General features: G+C 42.9%; 1 protein-coding gene and 1 long non-coding RNA gene across 3 annotated transcripts in view; one reads left to right on the top strand and one right to left on the bottom strand.

The window, feature by feature from the left end:
* The window catches only part of EML6 (EMAP like 6), a 287,760-nt gene that overhangs the window by 215,877 nt on the left and 53,888 nt on the right, over positions 1 to 17,995 (top strand). For both annotated transcript variants that reach the window (XM_088841461.1, XM_088841460.1), the window contains 5 exons: positions 1,174 to 1,285; positions 1,552 to 1,679; positions 6,219 to 6,360; positions 9,214 to 9,366; positions 9,529 to 9,660. In XM_088841461.1, coding sequence (XP_088697587.1) covers positions 1,174 to 1,285; positions 1,552 to 1,679; positions 6,219 to 6,360; positions 9,214 to 9,366; positions 9,529 to 9,660 — 667 coding nt within the window. The remainder of the gene's footprint in view (positions 1 to 1,173; positions 1,286 to 1,551; positions 1,680 to 6,218; positions 6,361 to 9,213; positions 9,367 to 9,528; positions 9,661 to 17,995) is intronic.
* LOC148776187 (uncharacterized) lies at positions 11,837 to 16,939 on the bottom strand. Its single transcript, XR_016038594.1, has 3 exons — positions 16,579 to 16,939; positions 15,211 to 15,271; positions 11,837 to 13,946 (listed from the first exon to the last, which is right to left on the bottom strand). It is a non-coding gene; the product is annotated as an uncharacterized LOC148776187 (long non-coding RNA).

Here is a 17,995-nt window from a genome sequence, read left to right as displayed (position 1 = left end):
AGCATATTAAGAGAAGATTCACTTTGCATTTGCTTATTCCCAGGTAAATATGCTGATTCTGCTATAGAAGTAGGTTCTTGTTAGATGTGTAATTACAATGATTGTTTTAGTGGTAAAGCTGTTTTTCACTAGCAAATTTGTTTTGCTTAAACTGCAAATTTTAGAAAAGATCAAAGCAGAAAGAAAATGTTTGTAGGTCCGGAAGTTGATGTGATATAGCATGTTTGAACTCTTTTATTGCTTGGTAACTTAAGCTTAAAGATCATGGGAAAAGGCAGGAATATCACATTATAATATACTGCATTTAGATTTAATTTTGGGAGTAAATGTCTGTAGGTTCACAATCTTCAATGAGGATAAATAAGGATATTTAAGATATTTAATGTAATAAACTTCAAAGTATTATTTCCTTTGAACATCATTGAAATGAAGTAAATTAAAAGTTTCTGAGAAAACAGAATGAATTACTTAGTATTTTTCTTTTTAAAAAATTTCCGAGAACAGTTGGTAGTTGCCAGAAAGGAAAACTAATATGGCCAAGAAATCATAAACTTAGAATAAGAATAAAGATCATTGTCTAGCAAAAAAAATATCCAATATGTTAGGCTTTATACTTTCCAGGTTTTATAAAAATTAATCCAGATCTTAATTATGGTAGAAATTGATATCTCACGAACAGAATAGCAAGATATTCTTGTTACATGAAATACCTAAGTTATTCTAAATAAAAAAATAATGATGTTTTTCCTGGAAGTAAATATTTAAAAATAGTTAACAATTGTTTTTGATTGTGACATTAATTCTAGTTCATTCAGCAGGAGCTTATGAGTTATCAGAAACTCCAAACTTTGAGGCTGGTCCTGTTCTCTAGCAGTCCACAACCCAATCAGGGAACTGGGCACAGAAACAGCCATCGTAATCCAGGATGCTAAATTCGAATCAATGGTCTGAAGAAAGTGAAATGAACATACAATGAGAAAGTGTTTAATAGTGCTAGAGAAATGAGGAGAGATGTGTCCAGAAAATATTATGTTGTCATCAGGTTTTTCAGTCTCCATACTTAGGAAGAAAACACAGACAAAGTTTCTTTACCCAAGGGGGAATCCTTTTGAGGCTGGGTGGGTCCTTATCACTTTGATGTGTATATAATCCTTCTGATGTGTGCCTTCACAGGGTTTTGTAACAGGTGGGAAGGATGGAATTGTGGAGCTCTGGGATGATGTGTTTGAAAGATGCTTGAAGACTTACGCCATTAAAAGAGCAGCCTTGTCAACTAGCTCAAAAGGTGCCACTCTCGAGTATGCGATGGAAGTCCTTCTGTTCATAGGAATGGAAAAGATAGTAATAAAGCTCTTAGAAAACCATGACCAAATCAACTCTACCTTTCTCTTCCACATTCAAAGCTTGTGGCCGTTGGTAGAAATATCAAAGAGGATTGCCTCAGACTTAAGAACTATAAAAACAGAATTTATATAAGCACTATAATCATTTTATTTTTGTTGTTTTAAATACAGTGTTTACAATATTAAATTCTGTATTTTCCCTCCTCAGGCTTGCTTTTGGAAGATAATCCTTCAATTCGTGCCATCACTTTGGGACATGGACATATCCTGGTGGGAACAAAAAATGGAGAGATCCTGGAAATTGATAAAAGCGGCCCAATGACACTGCTTGTTCAGGTACTGTGTGTGCACATATTCTAAACCACAATTCACATCAGAGCTGGAGCCAGGGTGAGGCAACGGGACACTTAGGGTCCCAAATTAAAGGAGACATTCTCTCCAAAGATCAGGCAAACGCTGTATTACCCATTTCTCTATAACAAACTGAAACAAGCTTAGCTTGAAGCAAAAACATTCATCATCTTATGGTTTCTTTGTGGGTCAGGAGTCTGAACAGTTTAACTGGGTCTTCTGGTTAAGGTTTTGTAAGGCTGCGATAAAGATCAGGGCTGTGGTCTCATCTGAGGCTTTACTATGGAAGGATCTGCCTTTAAGAGCACTCAGGTTGTTGGCAGAGTTTTGTTCCTGTGAGTGCAGGACTGAAGGCTTCTGTTTCTAGCTGGCTGTTGGCCAGAGGCCACCCTCAGCTCTCAGAGGCTGCCTGAAGTTCCTCATCACGTGGGGTTCCCCCAACGTTGCTGCTTGCTTCCTCAAAGCGAGCAAGGGAAAAAGAAAAACAATGCCTTTAAATAATTTGAGATAACATAATCGTATCATCACATACATGTAATACATCCATCTCCTTTGCCATATATTATTGGTTGGTAATAAGGCTATAGGAGGGGCTTCCCCGGTGGCTCAGCGGTAAAGAATCTGCCTGAAATGCAGGAGCTATAGGAGACACAGGTTCGATCCCTGGGTCAGCAAGATCCCTTGGAGAAGGGCATGGCAACCCACTCCAGTGTTCTTGTCTGGAGAATTTCGTGGACAGAGGAGCCTGGTGGGCTACAGTCCATGGGGACTGAAGCGACTTAGCACACACCCACCCACAAGGCTATAGGACATTCAGAGGAGGTGATTACACTGAGTGTGAAAACCAGGAGGATCACCTGTCCAGCACAGTCTGCCCTCTGGCCACCAATTATCATGTCCCTACCACATGCAGAATACATGCCCACTCTAGGATCCCCAAGAGCCTTATCCCATTAAAGTATCTATTCAGAGTCCATAATCTCATTGTCTGAATCAGGTTCAGATGTGGATGGGGTTACTTGGGTATATTTCCTCTCAGTCTGTCAAAAATTTGTCAAACTAAAAAAAATTATTTGCTCTGCACACACCAAATATATGTGTCTCTTTAGGTTTTGTGCATCACTCTAGTCTCAGCCTCAATTCACATAAACATATAACATACTCCTTACCCTCCCTCTCCCCTCAAAAATTTGATTCAGATAATACTAGATAAAGCATCAGCAGTATCCTCAAAGATCCAAGAAGTGATCACATGTCACCTGAGGAGTGACATGTGTCTTTGGAGGTGATGAATAGATCATAGTTAGAGGTGGAAGAGGCCCGGGCAGGGACGAGGGGGTGGGTTCAGAAGGTGGAGTGAAAAGAATCTGCACTGCTTATCTAAGCTCTGGGACTTCTGTGGGTCCAGTGGAGGAGAATCGCCTCCTTTCCTCACCTGATGCCTGCCTGCAGGCTTGCTGTGTTAGGGCTGACCCCCAAAATCCCACTGAAAGGGACCCTCTGATTTGCTACACCTGAGAGCAGGTCTGCACACACATCAGGTTTTAAAAATGCCTGTGCCCAGGTCCCACCCTGGCTATCTTGAATAAGAATCCGTGTTTTAAATTTTTTTTCTGTGTTAGAAACAAGCCTCAAAAGCTCTGTAGCTGATGGCGCCAGGCAGCCCAAGTTAACTGTGCTGAGGTGCGACCTTGAGAAGGGATGACGTCTTTGTCCTCCAGCTGCTCTTACCTTTCTTTCCCTTTCTGGCCACGACTGTTTATTTAATTTTATTGAAAATGAAGTGTTTCTTTTCAGTACCCAAATGTTTGAGACTTTAAATTATTTACTACATGCCATACTGCTAAACGAGAGTCGGACACGACTGAGCGACTGAACTGAACTGAACTGAACTGATACTGCTAAATATGTGTGTTAAGATTTGTGCTATACTATGGATTTAAACAGCATTTTAAGATTCAAACTCTAATATTTCCTCATGTTAGAAAGTAATATAGTTGAACTAATTTTGTCTAAATATGTTTTAAACTCAACAACAAAGTCTTTTCACTTTTTCATTCTCTTCAATTCTTTCCTGTATTTGTTTCTATCATTCTATTAATACAATTATCCAAGGGTGTCATTTATTGAGCACTTGACTGTGTGTCAGGCAATACCATGGTGCAAAATCCCTCTCTTATCTCCACAACAGATTTGCTCAGTTGTAATTGTTTTATAGATGAAGGGCCTCGAGCCCAGTGAATTTCCCGCAGCCACATCTTAAGAACTGAAGAGCTGGGAAAGAGCCTTTTCTTTGTCTCGTCGCCAGACTGTTCTCCACGCATCTCAGCATGGAGACGGCATGAAAACAGTGCAGGAGCCGTGGCCCCCTGAGCCCTGGGCAGGAAGTGGAGCTGGGAGAACACTCTTCTCTCTTTACGCATGTGCTGTTCTTTCCCTTTTACCTCAGCATCTCTCTTTCGTCTTCCGGTCAGTCAGCCATTTGCCTTTTCCTCCTGAGTGGGACTCAGTAGTTCAGTTCAGTCAGTAGTGTGCTCCTGCCAAGACCAGCCCTGTGCTGTGTGCTACCCAGGGTAGAGCAGGACTGCTGAAGGGACTGACAGCCCTGTTCCAAGACCAGCCCTGTGCTGTGTGCTACCCAGGACAGAGCAGGACTGCTGAAGGGGCTGACAGCCCTGTTCTAAGACCAGCCCTATGCTGTGTGCTACCCAGGGTAGAGCAGGACTGCTGAAGGGGCTGACAGCCCTGTTCCAAGACCAGCCCTATGCTGTGTGCTACCCAGGACAGAGCAGGACTGCTGAAGGGGCTGACAGCCCTGTTCTGAGAGGTGGACCCTGAGGGAAACTTAAGGAACAGTAGAGGCGATGTGGTAAAGACCATCAGCGATCCTGCTGTGGGAACATTTCAGAACCACTTTTTCAGTGTCAGTAGCTCAGCAAGTCAACATCACTTGGAATAGATTGCTTTTTTTTTTTTTTTAAGAGACTAGGGGAAGAGAGAAGTGACAGGAGGTGAGTTCTGAAAATTCCCATTGTATATACTTCGAATATAATCAGCTTTCAATTGTGCAGCTGGTTATTATCAGCTTTAGGGTAGTCAGGAGGAAAGGAAGGTCCCAAGCTCATTTCCTGGTGCCACTCAAGAGACTCCCTGCCCACCTCACTCGCTGTCCATCCCTATGTTATACAGGAATTAAAGTACACAGTCACATTAGATTAAGGAAATACAACTTTTAAATCAATATATGAGGCAGTGATTTGAAAGGGTCTCAGAGCCCCACAACCCTGTCCTCAGTGTACAAAAGGCCTTGGTCTGTAAAAGAGCTTCGGGGAGATGCAGTCTAGGGGGAACAAGAGAGGACTCACACCTGACCCATCCTCAGACCATAGCCTTCAGTGTGGGAGGCTTCCCAAGGGAAGAAAACTAGAAAACTGGGGATGTAAGGTGCTCCAAATCTAATAAACTCAAAAACAATATCTACACCCTTCTCAGATATTTGAATGTCAGCGGTATTGAGAACTTTGTATCTTCTGCCAAATTACTGTTTTGCTCAAACAGCTTCCCAGTTAAACTGGAATCATCCAATTTCTCTTTGAAGAGGCACCTGTTCCCCCAAAGCATTCCAACTACAAACACCTTTCAGATGCCTGTGTATGGTCTTTTTGCTTTACTAAGCAAAGCCTTTCTATAATTAGCCACTAAAAGCAGAAATTCAGTAAACAATCTGGTCTGTTTTATTGTTCCTTGTCTAATCTATTCTTTACACTGCTTTAGTGAGTGATAAGTTAGAATAATCAGATTCATTTTCTCCATAATTATTCATTCATTAAATATATTTCATCTCAGTTATTATTCTAAGCCAGCTAAGTGTGTTTGTGATAAGACATTGGCATGTGGAACTGGTCCAATGCCTGTCAAGCCCCCTTCAGTTTTCTATGATCACTGGATAGAAAAATTTGTGAACAAATGCTGACCCTGAGTTATACCCAGGATACTGGAAATAAAATTTTAGATCTCTCTAGTTCTGCTATGCCAAATGCTGTGCACAGAACTGAAATGGAATTAATTAGCAAGAATATTACTGTCCGATTCCTCTGATATAGATAAGCGGTACCTACATCTTTTAGAATATGGTTTTATGGAAGAAAGTAGTTTGTGTCTTTATGACCAAGCTGTGTTACTAGGAGATACATACATACTGTGTTTATTCAGTGTCAAATCACAGGATAAAATGAGGACAGTTCATTTTTCACTAGGATGCTTCTACATGAGAAGATGTTTGGCATCATATAAACAAAACTTAGCAACATGAATCCATCTTTTGCTTTTCAGATGAATGCTTTAGTATCCTGTAGGCCCAGCTTTAGATTCAAGTTCAAGTGAAAAATTTATTCAGTACAATCATTTTGGCTCAAGGAAGCTCAAACTGTGTCTGTTCCTATTTGAACCTGTTTGGGATCCTCTTGGGAAGGGGTCACTGAGAAGCTTTGAACTGCTTTTTGTTGCCCCGTTTCCTCCTCACAGGGGCACATGGAAGGAGAAGTGTGGGGCCTGGCAGCTCACCCCCTCCTGCCCATCTGTGCAACAGTGAGCGATGATAAGACCCTCCGGATCTGGGAATTATCCTCCCAGCACCGAATGCTGGCAGTGAGGAAACTCAAAAAAGGTGCGTATGCCACCTTACACATCTATGAAAGTGTTTGCAACCACAAGTATTGGATTCATTCACCCATTCATTCAACTAATATTTACTGTGTGTGCCTATTATATGCTCCCAGATGTGCCGGGCAACGGGGATTTAGTGTTTGTTGCTACAGATATAACTAATCCATGGAGGAAGGTTCCAGAAGCCTGGCCTGATCCATCTGTGCCCAGCTCTATTCTTTATTTCCTTGCACTGCATAGACATTTGCCACCTGGGGGCAATATGTCCTTCCTCTTCTCATCTGAACTGTGGGAGTCAGTTGAAACTCATCAGCTTGTAAAGAATGGTGTTTATTTTTATGTCTAACAGTCTCTGGAACTGATCTTATTACTAAAAAAGGAAACTTGGTTTAAAAATAATAGTTAACCACAAGAAACAGATAAATATGTATTAAACACGTATATGCACGAGAACCAAGAGGTATACCAAGAAATAGAATTCAGCAAACATTTATTGAGCAGCTTCTATGTATCAGACACTGGGGATCCCAGGATGAACAGTCACATCTCTAGTGTCAGAAATGGACAAGATTTGAACAGAGTCCCAGCAACAGCTGGTCTGTTTAAATTGGGTAATTTGAAGAGTCTCAAAACTGGACTCTTTATGAAGGGGCGGGCAGGGTGTAGGGAAATGACGCAGGCTAGTTCAGTACAGTGCAACTAGTAGTAGCTGGTAACCACTGCCAGCCCTGGGCCTGAAAGGACAAGAGGAGGAACAGATGAGAGTGGGAGCTGTGTGAGATGCAGCCTGGCAGGAGGCGGTAACCCTCCAGCCCAGAGGCTCAGCCAGCAAGCGGTGACACTGCAGGGAGGCAGCCAGGGGAGAACATGCCCCAACCTCCCTCCGCTCCATCCTTTCTTCCCTAGTACCCTCCCTCCAGCCTCCTGCTCGTGCTCCCCACTGACCAAACAGAAGCCAGGGGGCAAGGGAGACTGTTGGTAGAGTCCATGCAGGCCAGCTCCAGGCACAGAGCAGGGTGGAGAGTGGGTGAGGACAGACAAACAGAAGATCTCTGGCACAAACAAGGTGTCACGGAGGCTCAGGGTAAGGCCTGCTGCCAGGGACAACCCCGTTGGGGAAAATGAGAGCCGAGGCTCAAAGGATTTGTGAAAGTTAAGACAGAAAAGGATAAGATTGGGGCCTGGCCCCTAGAGTATTTGTGCTGGGTACTTTTATAGATTGACATGGGGAGACAAGTCTAGGGAGATAAAGTGAGAAAAGGTGTCAAGACAGTGGTGATGATAATGCCAGTGGCTGACACCACTGAGCCAGTAGCTGTGCTAGCATTTCGCCTGTGGTCTTCATGAGAACCCGGTGAGTAAGGCCTCTATTGTTTCCACATAGAAATTAGGAAACTGAGGCGCAGAGCACGTAAGCCGTTTGCCCAAAGTTGCACAGCTAGTAAGTGATGGATCTGAATTCAGATCCAGGAGTGTGGCTTCAGAGGGCACACCTGTGGCCACTGAATGACGCTGTCTCCTTCCACCATATGGACGCACTTTACACTCGACTCCTGGGTCTTCATAAGTGGTGGAGGGAGCCAGGATTCAAACCCAAGTCTGACTCCAAAGCTCATGCTCTCATCTACTACAGAGGTGAATAATCAGGCTACTCATTTGCATCAGGGAAAATAACAGACCAAGTACTCACTGTGAGTACCTTGAATATCAGCCAATGGACTTTATTCACCAGGTTAAAAATGAGTTCAGAAGAACAACTACCAACACCCCTGAGATAGGATGGCCATTCAACTCAGTTTATAGCTGGTGCCCTGGTGTAATTATTAATAGCTCTCCCTTTCGCTCTCGGGTATCCTGGTTTGTGCAATAAACTTTTATGCTTGACCTAAGCTTGGTGACTCTCCTCAAGGGCAGGCTGGTCTTTCTGTTCTTTCGGCACGAGCACAATGCCTGATTCATAGTAGGTAAATACCTGCAAAGTGAGTGGATGAAGAAAAGAAGGAAGATAGACTTTAGATGAGCCCATTTAAAGTTACTGGTGTGAATGTGGCTTTTCAGCCCATTGGAAACAGTGGATGGGGAGGGAGGGGTGGAAACTCAGTTTGGAATGTCTTAGCACAAGGCTGCATGACTGTCCCATCCTGGGGCTGTGCCCACCAATATCTTGACAATAAAAACATGGCCAAGGAGGGGGCGTATCCTTTAGTAGGATTCCTATTTAACAGACTCCATATTCTGCATTCAGAAGTGCCTCCCATGACCCTGCAAAGCATTAGAAAGCATTTGTCATGTAGTCTCCTCAGCCCAGTATTGGTTAGTTTTGCAGACACCTTTGGAGAGGATGTCCGTACTTCATTCTTCCCATGACAGAAGAGACAGGAATAAAATCTTCCACCTCTAGAATTATGCATTACAATCCACAGCTCAGAGATTAGAGAGACTAAATGTAGAACAGCAAGGTGCTCCAAAGCAAATTTTGTGCATAAAGTATGGTATAAAAAAAATAGTTTCTGGAAATTTTGTCCCCACATCTTGGGAGAAGAAATACTAGTTATATTAATCCTTTATTCCTTTTCCTCTTCACTCCACTTGTCGCTTGAAAACTCCAGGTCTTCATATATGAAAAAATGAATGGATAAACCTCAGAGAAATAGAAAACTTATTTTTAATATTAATGATTATTATCTTTGGGTTTGGTGGTAAGAAATGTTTTAAATTATGAAGTTTTAGTTCTCACCATCAGTGTTAAAGACACAGTCACAGGTCCATGACTATATGTACATTTCCCCCCTCTTCATTTGTTTGGTGGCAAAGTCACAGATCATAACAGTGCTGTTTGTGGATTCTTTTGTAGGTGGAAGATGCTGTGCCTTCTCCCCAGATGGGAAAGCCTTAGCAGTTGGCTTGAATGATGGGAGTTTCCTGGTTGTAAATGCTGACACTGTCGAAGACATGGTCTCCTTCCATCACAGAAAAGAAATGATATCTGATATTAAATTTTCAAAAGGTGACAGCAAAAACTTGTAAAAATGTGTTGGGACAAAAAGTTGCAAGAGTGGATTCTTTTTAACTATTTCCTTAACCTCTAACCTATTTTAAAATGCTGAGTTCCAGGAAGTAAATTCCCACATGAAATGTTTTGCTGTTAACCGCTCATTTTTCTTCATAGATACAGGAAAATACCTTGCCGTGGCATCCCATGATAACTTTGTGGATATTTACAACGTCCTGACAAGCAAAAGGGTTGGCATCTGTAAAGGTGCTTCTAGTTATATTACACACATTGACTGGGACTCTAGAGGTAAAGTATGCTGTGGCTTTTAAAATGTAATTTCAGTTTTTAAAAGTCATGTCCATTCATATATTGTTTCCAAGAGCAAATGGCAGTTTAAAGAGAAATTCACAACATAAACAACTGTAATTTTACAACCCAGAAGCAGCTGCTGTTAACACATTATTAACTGGGGGATTTTTGCAGAAGTTACTGCCTGTGGCCGGCAGTTTGTCCTGTAGGTGAATATTGAAACATCTCTGGTCAATGGTGTTCAGGTAACAAAAGACGTACTACTATATCTCTGGTCAATAAGTTATTAAAATTTTGAGTATTTTTCCATCTTTTTATTATTATTACTACTATCACTACCACTCCTATAATTATTAACTCAGCCATTGAGTTTTAAGACTGTTGAAGATATATGATGCCTTCTGTTATCGTAGCAAGCCACCTTCACCTCTGGGTCTGGCATACTATGTCCTTGCCTTGTATCTTAATGCTTTCCCTTTTCCTACCAATTTTCTATCTACCAGAGAACTGCCCAAGAAGTTTCAAGTCATTTTCATCCTCCAATGGAGGTAGGAAGCTATATTCAGCTCACCTAGAGTTTCTCTGATTTCTCTCAAAACTCCCAACCTATCCCCTCCCTCCTGCAGGTCATGCCCACAGATGCCATGGAGATTTGTCTGTTTACTTATGTAGCAGATCTAGCTGTTGCCATGTGCAAAGTCTGAAGCCAGAAAATGTGGAAGGTCCAGAAGGGAGTGAGACGTGATTCCTACTGTCTACAGTATTTATCACTGAGTGCAGGAACAGGCTTGTACCTGAACCACACCAGAGCACAGACCAGAGGGGCACAAGGGAAGTGGTGAGCAGGGGCTCAGAGTGGCCAAGCCAACAGTAAGCACCTGGGGTGCTCTAGGGTGGATCACTTTGAAAACCCACCCCAGGGACTTAGCTGATGTTAGAGTCCAGGGCAGGCATTTTATAATGGGCAGGTTCCCAGCTTTCAGCGAAGTTTAGTACATGTGGTGGAAGGCAGCATCTCTGAGGACAGAGCTCCCAGGGGAATCCATGGAGCCTTCATAGAAGGAATGACCTTTGAGATGGAAATTGAAAGATGAGTAGAAGCTCAACAGATGGCGATGTCTGAGACCAGCGTTCCAGGCTGGGAAGGAACAGGTTGTGCTACCATGTGGAGGTGGGAAGAACAGGGGGATTAAGAAACAGTAATGCTGAGTGGCTGAGGGCAGGAAAGGCAGGGGATGCTGCAAGGCCAAGACAGCTAAGAAAGAAACTGTTAGGTCATGCTAGGAAGTTTAACCCTGAACTTTATCCCGTAAGCATTAGGTAACCCTGACAGATTAGAGTGGGGCTTTCCCTACCATCTTGGGAAGGGTGAGCGAGCCTGGAGATGGAAAGCAAGTGAAATAAACCAAGACAAAGAGATGACGAGGGTCTCAACCAAAAACAGCTTATTTTAGAGATGCAGTGTATTTCATGCATTTGTTGAAGTAGTGGCTGTAGACTGACCCTTCTGCTGAGCAGGCATTTCCTAGTAGCTATACATACTGCGCCGGAATTTGGACTTAATCAGCATTACAACCCACAGGCGTTTTACACAGAGCAATCATGGGAGGAAGGCATGCATGCCATTCATTGTGAGAGTTGCAAGTCCCAACAAGGGCAAAGGGGATCAGATAAGTCCTGCTCACTTTCACGTCAGGGCCAGGCAGACACAGTGACCGGGGCTTGGATTGGTGTGTGGAAATAGGCAGGACACGGGCCTGGAAGGCATCTAGGAACCAGTGAGGCCCAGGAGGTGAGGGGTGAGTGTAAGCAGCCGCTTCTCAGCCCCTACTTTGATAGTCTCTGCTTCATTGTTTGCTTTTTAAAAAAATGAAAACAAGGATTTCATCCTGTTTGATTTCTGACTAACATCTCTGGCGATGCCCTGTTGTGAGAGAGATTTAAAACACTGAGGGTCGTCTCTGTGCATATGAAGAACAGAGTGTGATGAGTCATGTTTAGAGCCCAACCCACACCCCACCCGACACAGTATGCGCGTCCCTCCACCACAGTGACCATTAGGGAGTTAAAACCAATTATTGTTTACATTTTATGGAGTGAAGAACCGAGAGAAAATGGGACATAGGAAGAATATGTTTTGATTGAGGAGATTACTTTAAAATTATTTTTAGTTAGTTAGTTAGTTCAGTCGCTCAGTCATGTCCGACTCTTTGCAACCCCATGAATCACAGCACGCCAGGCCTCCCTGTCCATCACCAACTCCCGGAGTTCATTCAAACTCATGTCCATCGAGTCGGTGATGCCATCCAGCCATCTCATTCTCTGTCGTCCCCGTTTCCTCCTGCCCGCAATCCCTCCCAGCATCAGAGTCTTTTCCAGTGAGTCAACTCATCGCATTAGGTGGCCAAAGTATTGGAGTTTCAGCTTTAGCATCAGTCCTTCCAATGAACACCCAGGATTGATCTCCTTTAGAATGGACTGGTTGGATCTCCTTGCAGTCCAAGGGACTCTCAAGAGTCTTCTCCAGCACCACTTGTGATAAAATACACATAACTTAAAATTTGTTGTCTTAACCATTTTGAGTGTACAGTTCAGTGGTGGTAAATACATTCACATTATTGTGCAGATATCACCAAGCCATCTCACCTTTCATCCATCTTTTCATCTTATAAAATTGAAACCCTGTGCCCATTAAATAGTAATTCCCCTTACTCCCTCCCCTGGCAAGCACCATTCCACTTCATGTCTCTATTAATTTGACTATTCTAGGTAATTCATATAAGTGTAGTCATACAGTATATGTCTTTTTATAACTGGCTTATTTCACTTAGCATAATGTCCTGAAGATTCCTCCATGTTGTAACGTGTGTCAGAATTACTTTCCTTTTTAAGTTGAATAATATTCCATTGATGCTGGGAATGATTGAGGGCAGGAGGGCAGGAGGAGAAGGGGGCGGCAGAGGATGAGATGGTTGGATGGCATCACCAACTCGATGGACATGAATTTGAGCAAGCTCCGGGAGCTGGTGATAGACAAGGAAGCCTGGCGTGCTGTAGTGCATGGGGTCGCTGAGTCAGACACGACTGAGCAGCTGAACTGACTGAATATTCCATTATGTGTACATACCACATCTTGTTTATCCATTCATCGATCAGTGGATATTTGAGTTGCTTACAGTTTTTGGGTATTGTGAATAAGATGGCTATGATCAGGGTATACAGTTCTTTTGAATATATGCCCAGAAGCGGAATTTCCAGATAAAATTCCATTTTTAATTTTTTGGGAAACCTCCATACTATCTTCCACAGCAGTGGAAGATGGTAACATTCCCATCAGCAGTGCACAAGAGTTTCAGCTGTTCCTTATCCTCACCAACGGTTGTTATTTTCTGGGTTTTGTTTGTTTTTGGCAGTAGCTATCCTAAATGGCTATGATATGGGACATTGCAGCTGTATTTACACTTGGGGAAGGTTTTTATTTTTTTATTCTTCAAATGTGTTGTAGGCCCTGTGTCAGAAGTAGGGATGTAAAGAGGAATAAACCCTAGGTGGAAAGAACAAGGCCTTGCCCGGGAACCATGAGCTGCCACCACAGAGAGGCCAGGCAGAGGTCTGCATGAAGGCTCTCGATGTAGAGCCATCACTTCGCAGGGAGAGAGGCAAACCTCACTATTTCCGTAATTTTGCCCAAAGCTAGAGTCTGTGATCCAACCAACACTCAGGGTGATTGAAAACGCAATGAGAGAAAGGAGGCCAAGGCCTAAAAAGCCACTTTGCCTCTCATCCTAAGTGGCCCCTTCAGTCAGTTAAGAGGATCAGACCAAACGGTTTCTGTGGCCTGAGAGGAGAATAGAATATTTTTGATTTTTAGGGAGGAGTTATACCATCTGGAGAACAAAAGCAAGTGTGCCATGAAGCTTCCCTGGTTTAACTCCAGTTTTGTTGTCATGAGACATGTGTCATATCAATATTCTTCTGCTCCTCACACCCCGGTGCCTTCGACCTGTGCCAGGCTGCCTCAGGATCAGCCTGGCTCTTCACACAGGGCCTGGAGAGCCTGCAGAGGGTATAGAGCAGAATTTAGGAGCAGGGGTCTGTTTTGTTCCTTTGATCTTGTCAAAAATAGTGAATGCATTTGCTGGAGCCAGCTGGCTCGTCAGAGGCGGAACAGCTCAGCCGTCAGCCTCCGCAGCCTTCGGTGTCCATGGCAACCACAGGTCCCAGGAAGACCAAAAAGCACATCGGGGTTTTGCAGGAACATCAACTACCTCTGCACAGAATGCCTAAGAAAGAAGAAATATATGTGGAGAGAGAGAAAACATGGAAGAGTATTTTCTACTGGATGTTAGTTCATTTCCAGAAACACCAGGACTGTAAGATCGTTTACAAATGAACAGTTTAAGCTGTAATAGGACATCTGATACCCATTTTCATTGCAAATGGCCTAATATGTTTGGTATATTTTGGAACAATTTTGAAATTGTTCTTTTTTTAATATAAACTTATTTATTTTAATTGGAGGCTAATTACTTTACAATATTGTATTGGTTTTGCCATACATTGACATGAATCCTCCCCAGGTGTACATGTGTTCCCCATCCTAAACCCCCCTCTCACCTCCCTCCCCATCCCATCCCTCTGGGTCATCCCAGTGCACCAGCCCCGAGCACCCTGTATCATGCATCGAACCTAGACTGGTGATTAGTTTCACATATGATAATTTACATGTTTCAATGCCATTCTCCCATATCATCCCACCCTTGCCCTCTCCCACAGAGTCCAAAAGACTGTTCTATACATCTGTGTCTCTCTTGCTGTCTCGTATACAGGGTTATCATTGCCATCTTTCTAAATTCCATATATATGCATTAGTATTCTGTATTGGTGTTTTTCTTTCTGGCTTACTTTACTCTGTATAATAGGCTCCAGTGTCATCCACCTCATTAGAACTGATTCAAATGTATCCTTTTTAATGGCTGAGTAATACTCCATTGTGTATATGTACCACAGCTTTCTTATCTGTTTGCTGATGGACATCTAGGTTGCTTCCATGTCCTGGCTATTATAAACAATGCTGCAGTGAACATTGGGGTACACATGTCTCTTTCAATTCTGGTTTCCTTGGTGTGTATGCCCAGCAGTGGGATTGCTGGGTCATATGGCAGTTCTATTTCCAGTTTTTTAAGGAATCTCCACACCGTTCTCCATAGTGGCTGTACTAGTTTGCATTCCTACCAACAGTGTAAGAGGGTTCCCTTTTCTCTATACCCTCTCTAGCATTTATTGCTTGTAGACTTTTGGAGAGCAGCCATTCTGACTAGGGTGAAATGGTGCCTCATTGTGGTTTTGATTTGCGTTTCTCTGATGATGAGTGATATTGAGCTTCTTTTCATGTGTGTGTTAGCCATCTGTATGTCTTCTTTGGAGAGTGAGCCTGAGCAGGGGAATTTTTCTAAGTTGTAGATTATATAGATACTGGGGTGACGTGTATGAATCGCTCTGTGGGTTATAAGGCTCTAGGCCCCAGCAGCATGTGATGTACTGTACCTGCATCATGATGAGGACAGCTGTCTTTTTCAATTCTCTTATTCTGTGTGTGTAGACATTTCTAGTGAATAAAAACAACAAAACTGAGGATTCTATAAGAATAGGGTTACTGTTATTAAGGGGCAAATTATACCTGGATTATACAGAATTTTTGCCCTTTGCTTCTGCTCCCATCCTCAGAATATTTCCAAGGTTATATATTACAGAGTAGCAGGCAGTGGAAAAAAAGAGTGGTGACCTAAATAGTTCCTCTATGCTTAAAAAAAAAAAAAAGACAGTTTAATAACATAAGTAATGAAAATTTGAGGAGAAAAACACACCCATAATGCTACCTTCCTAACACAATGATTGATTGTTTTTTAGTTTCTTCATATCCTTGGTTTCAGAAACCCACTCAAGCCAGCTTCAATTAAAAAATAGGAATAAGGAATGACTTTACTGGAAAGATAGGGATATCGCATAGAATCTAAGAACAAGAAGCAGCATCTCCTGAGAAACTGGCTTTAGGAATGAATCAGAAAATGCCTGGAACCCAGCCAGGGAGTGCCCCTCTCCCCTCCTCTCCTGCTCTGAGGCAGCCTATCTCCACTGCTCTCCTGGGTCTGGTGCCTGCGTGTGGCCCCTGTTTGCACAGGCAGACTTTCCCTCATTTGTTCACACAGGGCCCACTCTCTGTTGCCCCCAAATGTCACCCCTAGTCCCAAAGGCCACATTCATCTCCTCCCAGCAAGGCATCCGCTGATTCAGCCTAAGGTTCCAGTTTCCCAGGAGAGAGAATTTGATTGCCCAGTGTGGTCACTCCCGGGTCAATATCCACCTCCAGAGTGCAGATGGAACCACAGGGGCCCAGTCCGGGGTGGAGGGCAGTTCTCAGGGAAGGGGTGTGGGCTTGGGAGGTACCCACAGGTGTATGGTGCTTGCCAAAGTGGCTTTTAAAAACATTCCTGCAGTCAGAAAGTACTTCATTGAGCCATTTTAATAGTTTTTTTCTGTTTTAGAAAGTATGATCTTTGAAACAATAGTGTAAAGTGAATTGTCAGGAAATTATGTATATTCTAAGAATGTTTCCATTGAGTCTTTTAATCCTGTCCCCACATCCTTTGTTATCTGCAGTCACCCTTAAGAATTCTAAAAGTCACTTTGCAGATAAATCAAGTTCATGGGGAAAGTACTGATTACTCATTTTCTTATGCTAAATAATGGCACCCCACTCCAGTACTCTTGCCTGGAAAATCCCATGGATGGAGGAGCCTGGTGGGCTGCAGTCCATGGGGTCGCTAAGGGTCGGACACGACTGAAGCGACTTAGCAGCAGCAGCAGCATAACCTTTCCGGAGAAGGCAATGGCAAGCCACTCCAGTATTCTCACCTGGAAAATCCCGTGGACAGAGGAGGCTGGTGGGCTGCAGTCCATGGGGTCACTCCGAGTCGGACACGACTGAGCGACTTCACTTTCACTTTTCACTTTCACTCATTGGAGAAGGAAATGACAACCCACTCCAGTGTTCTTGCCTGGAGAATCCCAGGGACGGCGGAGCCTGGTGGGCTGCAGTCCATGGGGTCGCTAAGGGTCGGACACGACTGAAGCGACTTGGCAGCAGCAGCCAAAGCTGATTGAGCTCTCTTTTCCTGTTCTCACTTTGTGTATGTTCAGCTAGTGAGTCAGGGAAACGGGCCCGTTTCAGAGGAAACGCTTTCCGATTTACTTGCTCCTCACAGCACAGGCAAATCCCCACATCACCATGTTATAACTCAGCAAATTGGAAATGATTCAGGTTTCAGTTACGAAATGAGAGAACCTTGTTTTTAATTAGTCACTTAGAAACAGACCTGCAACTCCTGAAGGTTAGCCAAGCTAGATTTCAGACCTAAGTGCTATCCACTTAAACATTAGAGAACATGGTATCAATCACAGAGTTCTTGGTTTGGTATTCATTTTTCCAGGAAGGACATTTCAAGACTACTAGATATAAAAGGGTTATGGAAGAAAGAGGGGGAGAGGACATGCTAGTGTGTGTGCGTATGTATACACTAAATTACTTGCAGATAAAATGTTAGGGTATCTGACATTTGCTTCAAAGTAATCTGGGGTGAGAGAATGAGTGGAGATTCCTGAAACAGGGCCAGCCACGTGGTAATAACCATTGAGGCTGCACATTGACTCTCTAGGGGGTTTTATATACCATTACTTCCATTACATACCATCATTTAAAAAAAATGCTGAAAAAAATACTCAAAAGTATATCTCTTGGGTCATTTAAATTTTCAAGCCATAAAGGATCATTGATGTGGTAGGAAGAGAATTAAGAAATCTAATCTTTTCAACATTAGTCGAAATGAATCCAAGATTAAAATCCAAGATTTTACATCAGACCAAAAGACTATTTTTGCTCAACATTTGTTTTGGGAAGAGTCTTGGATTTCTTCACAAATTTTCAAATAAAAAGAGAAGGGGAGAATGGAATGAGCATTTACAGTTTGTTTTATATGTCCTTGCCTTCCTGTTTCTAAATGTTAAATGGCAAATCTGGAATTTATATCTTAGTAAACAAGAACTCTTACAGGGTCTTTGCTTCTGGTGTCATGATTCTTGCCAATGCAGTTTGCTTTTACTAGATTTATGTGCTCAGAAGCAACAGGGAAAAGGGCATAAGTTAGATTTTGTCTGGCTTTGGAAAAATAGCCAGTGCAGCAGAGGAAAGTACAACTCGATCCTTTTCTTTTTGAAGGATGTTCAAAGTGAGGTTTTATGAGGTTCATATGTTTAAAAATCATAGCTTTGGACC

The sequence above is a fragment of the Moschus berezovskii genome, chromosome 11 (genome assembly GCF_049115385.1).
Source record: "Moschus berezovskii isolate FMDL1 chromosome 11, NW_MosBer_1.0, whole genome shotgun sequence".
In the NCBI taxonomy this organism is placed as follows: domain Eukaryota; kingdom Metazoa; phylum Chordata; class Mammalia; order Artiodactyla; family Moschidae; genus Moschus; species Moschus berezovskii.
The sequence above is the reverse complement of the archived record's forward strand: the minus strand, read 5'-3'. Positions and strand labels throughout refer to the sequence as shown.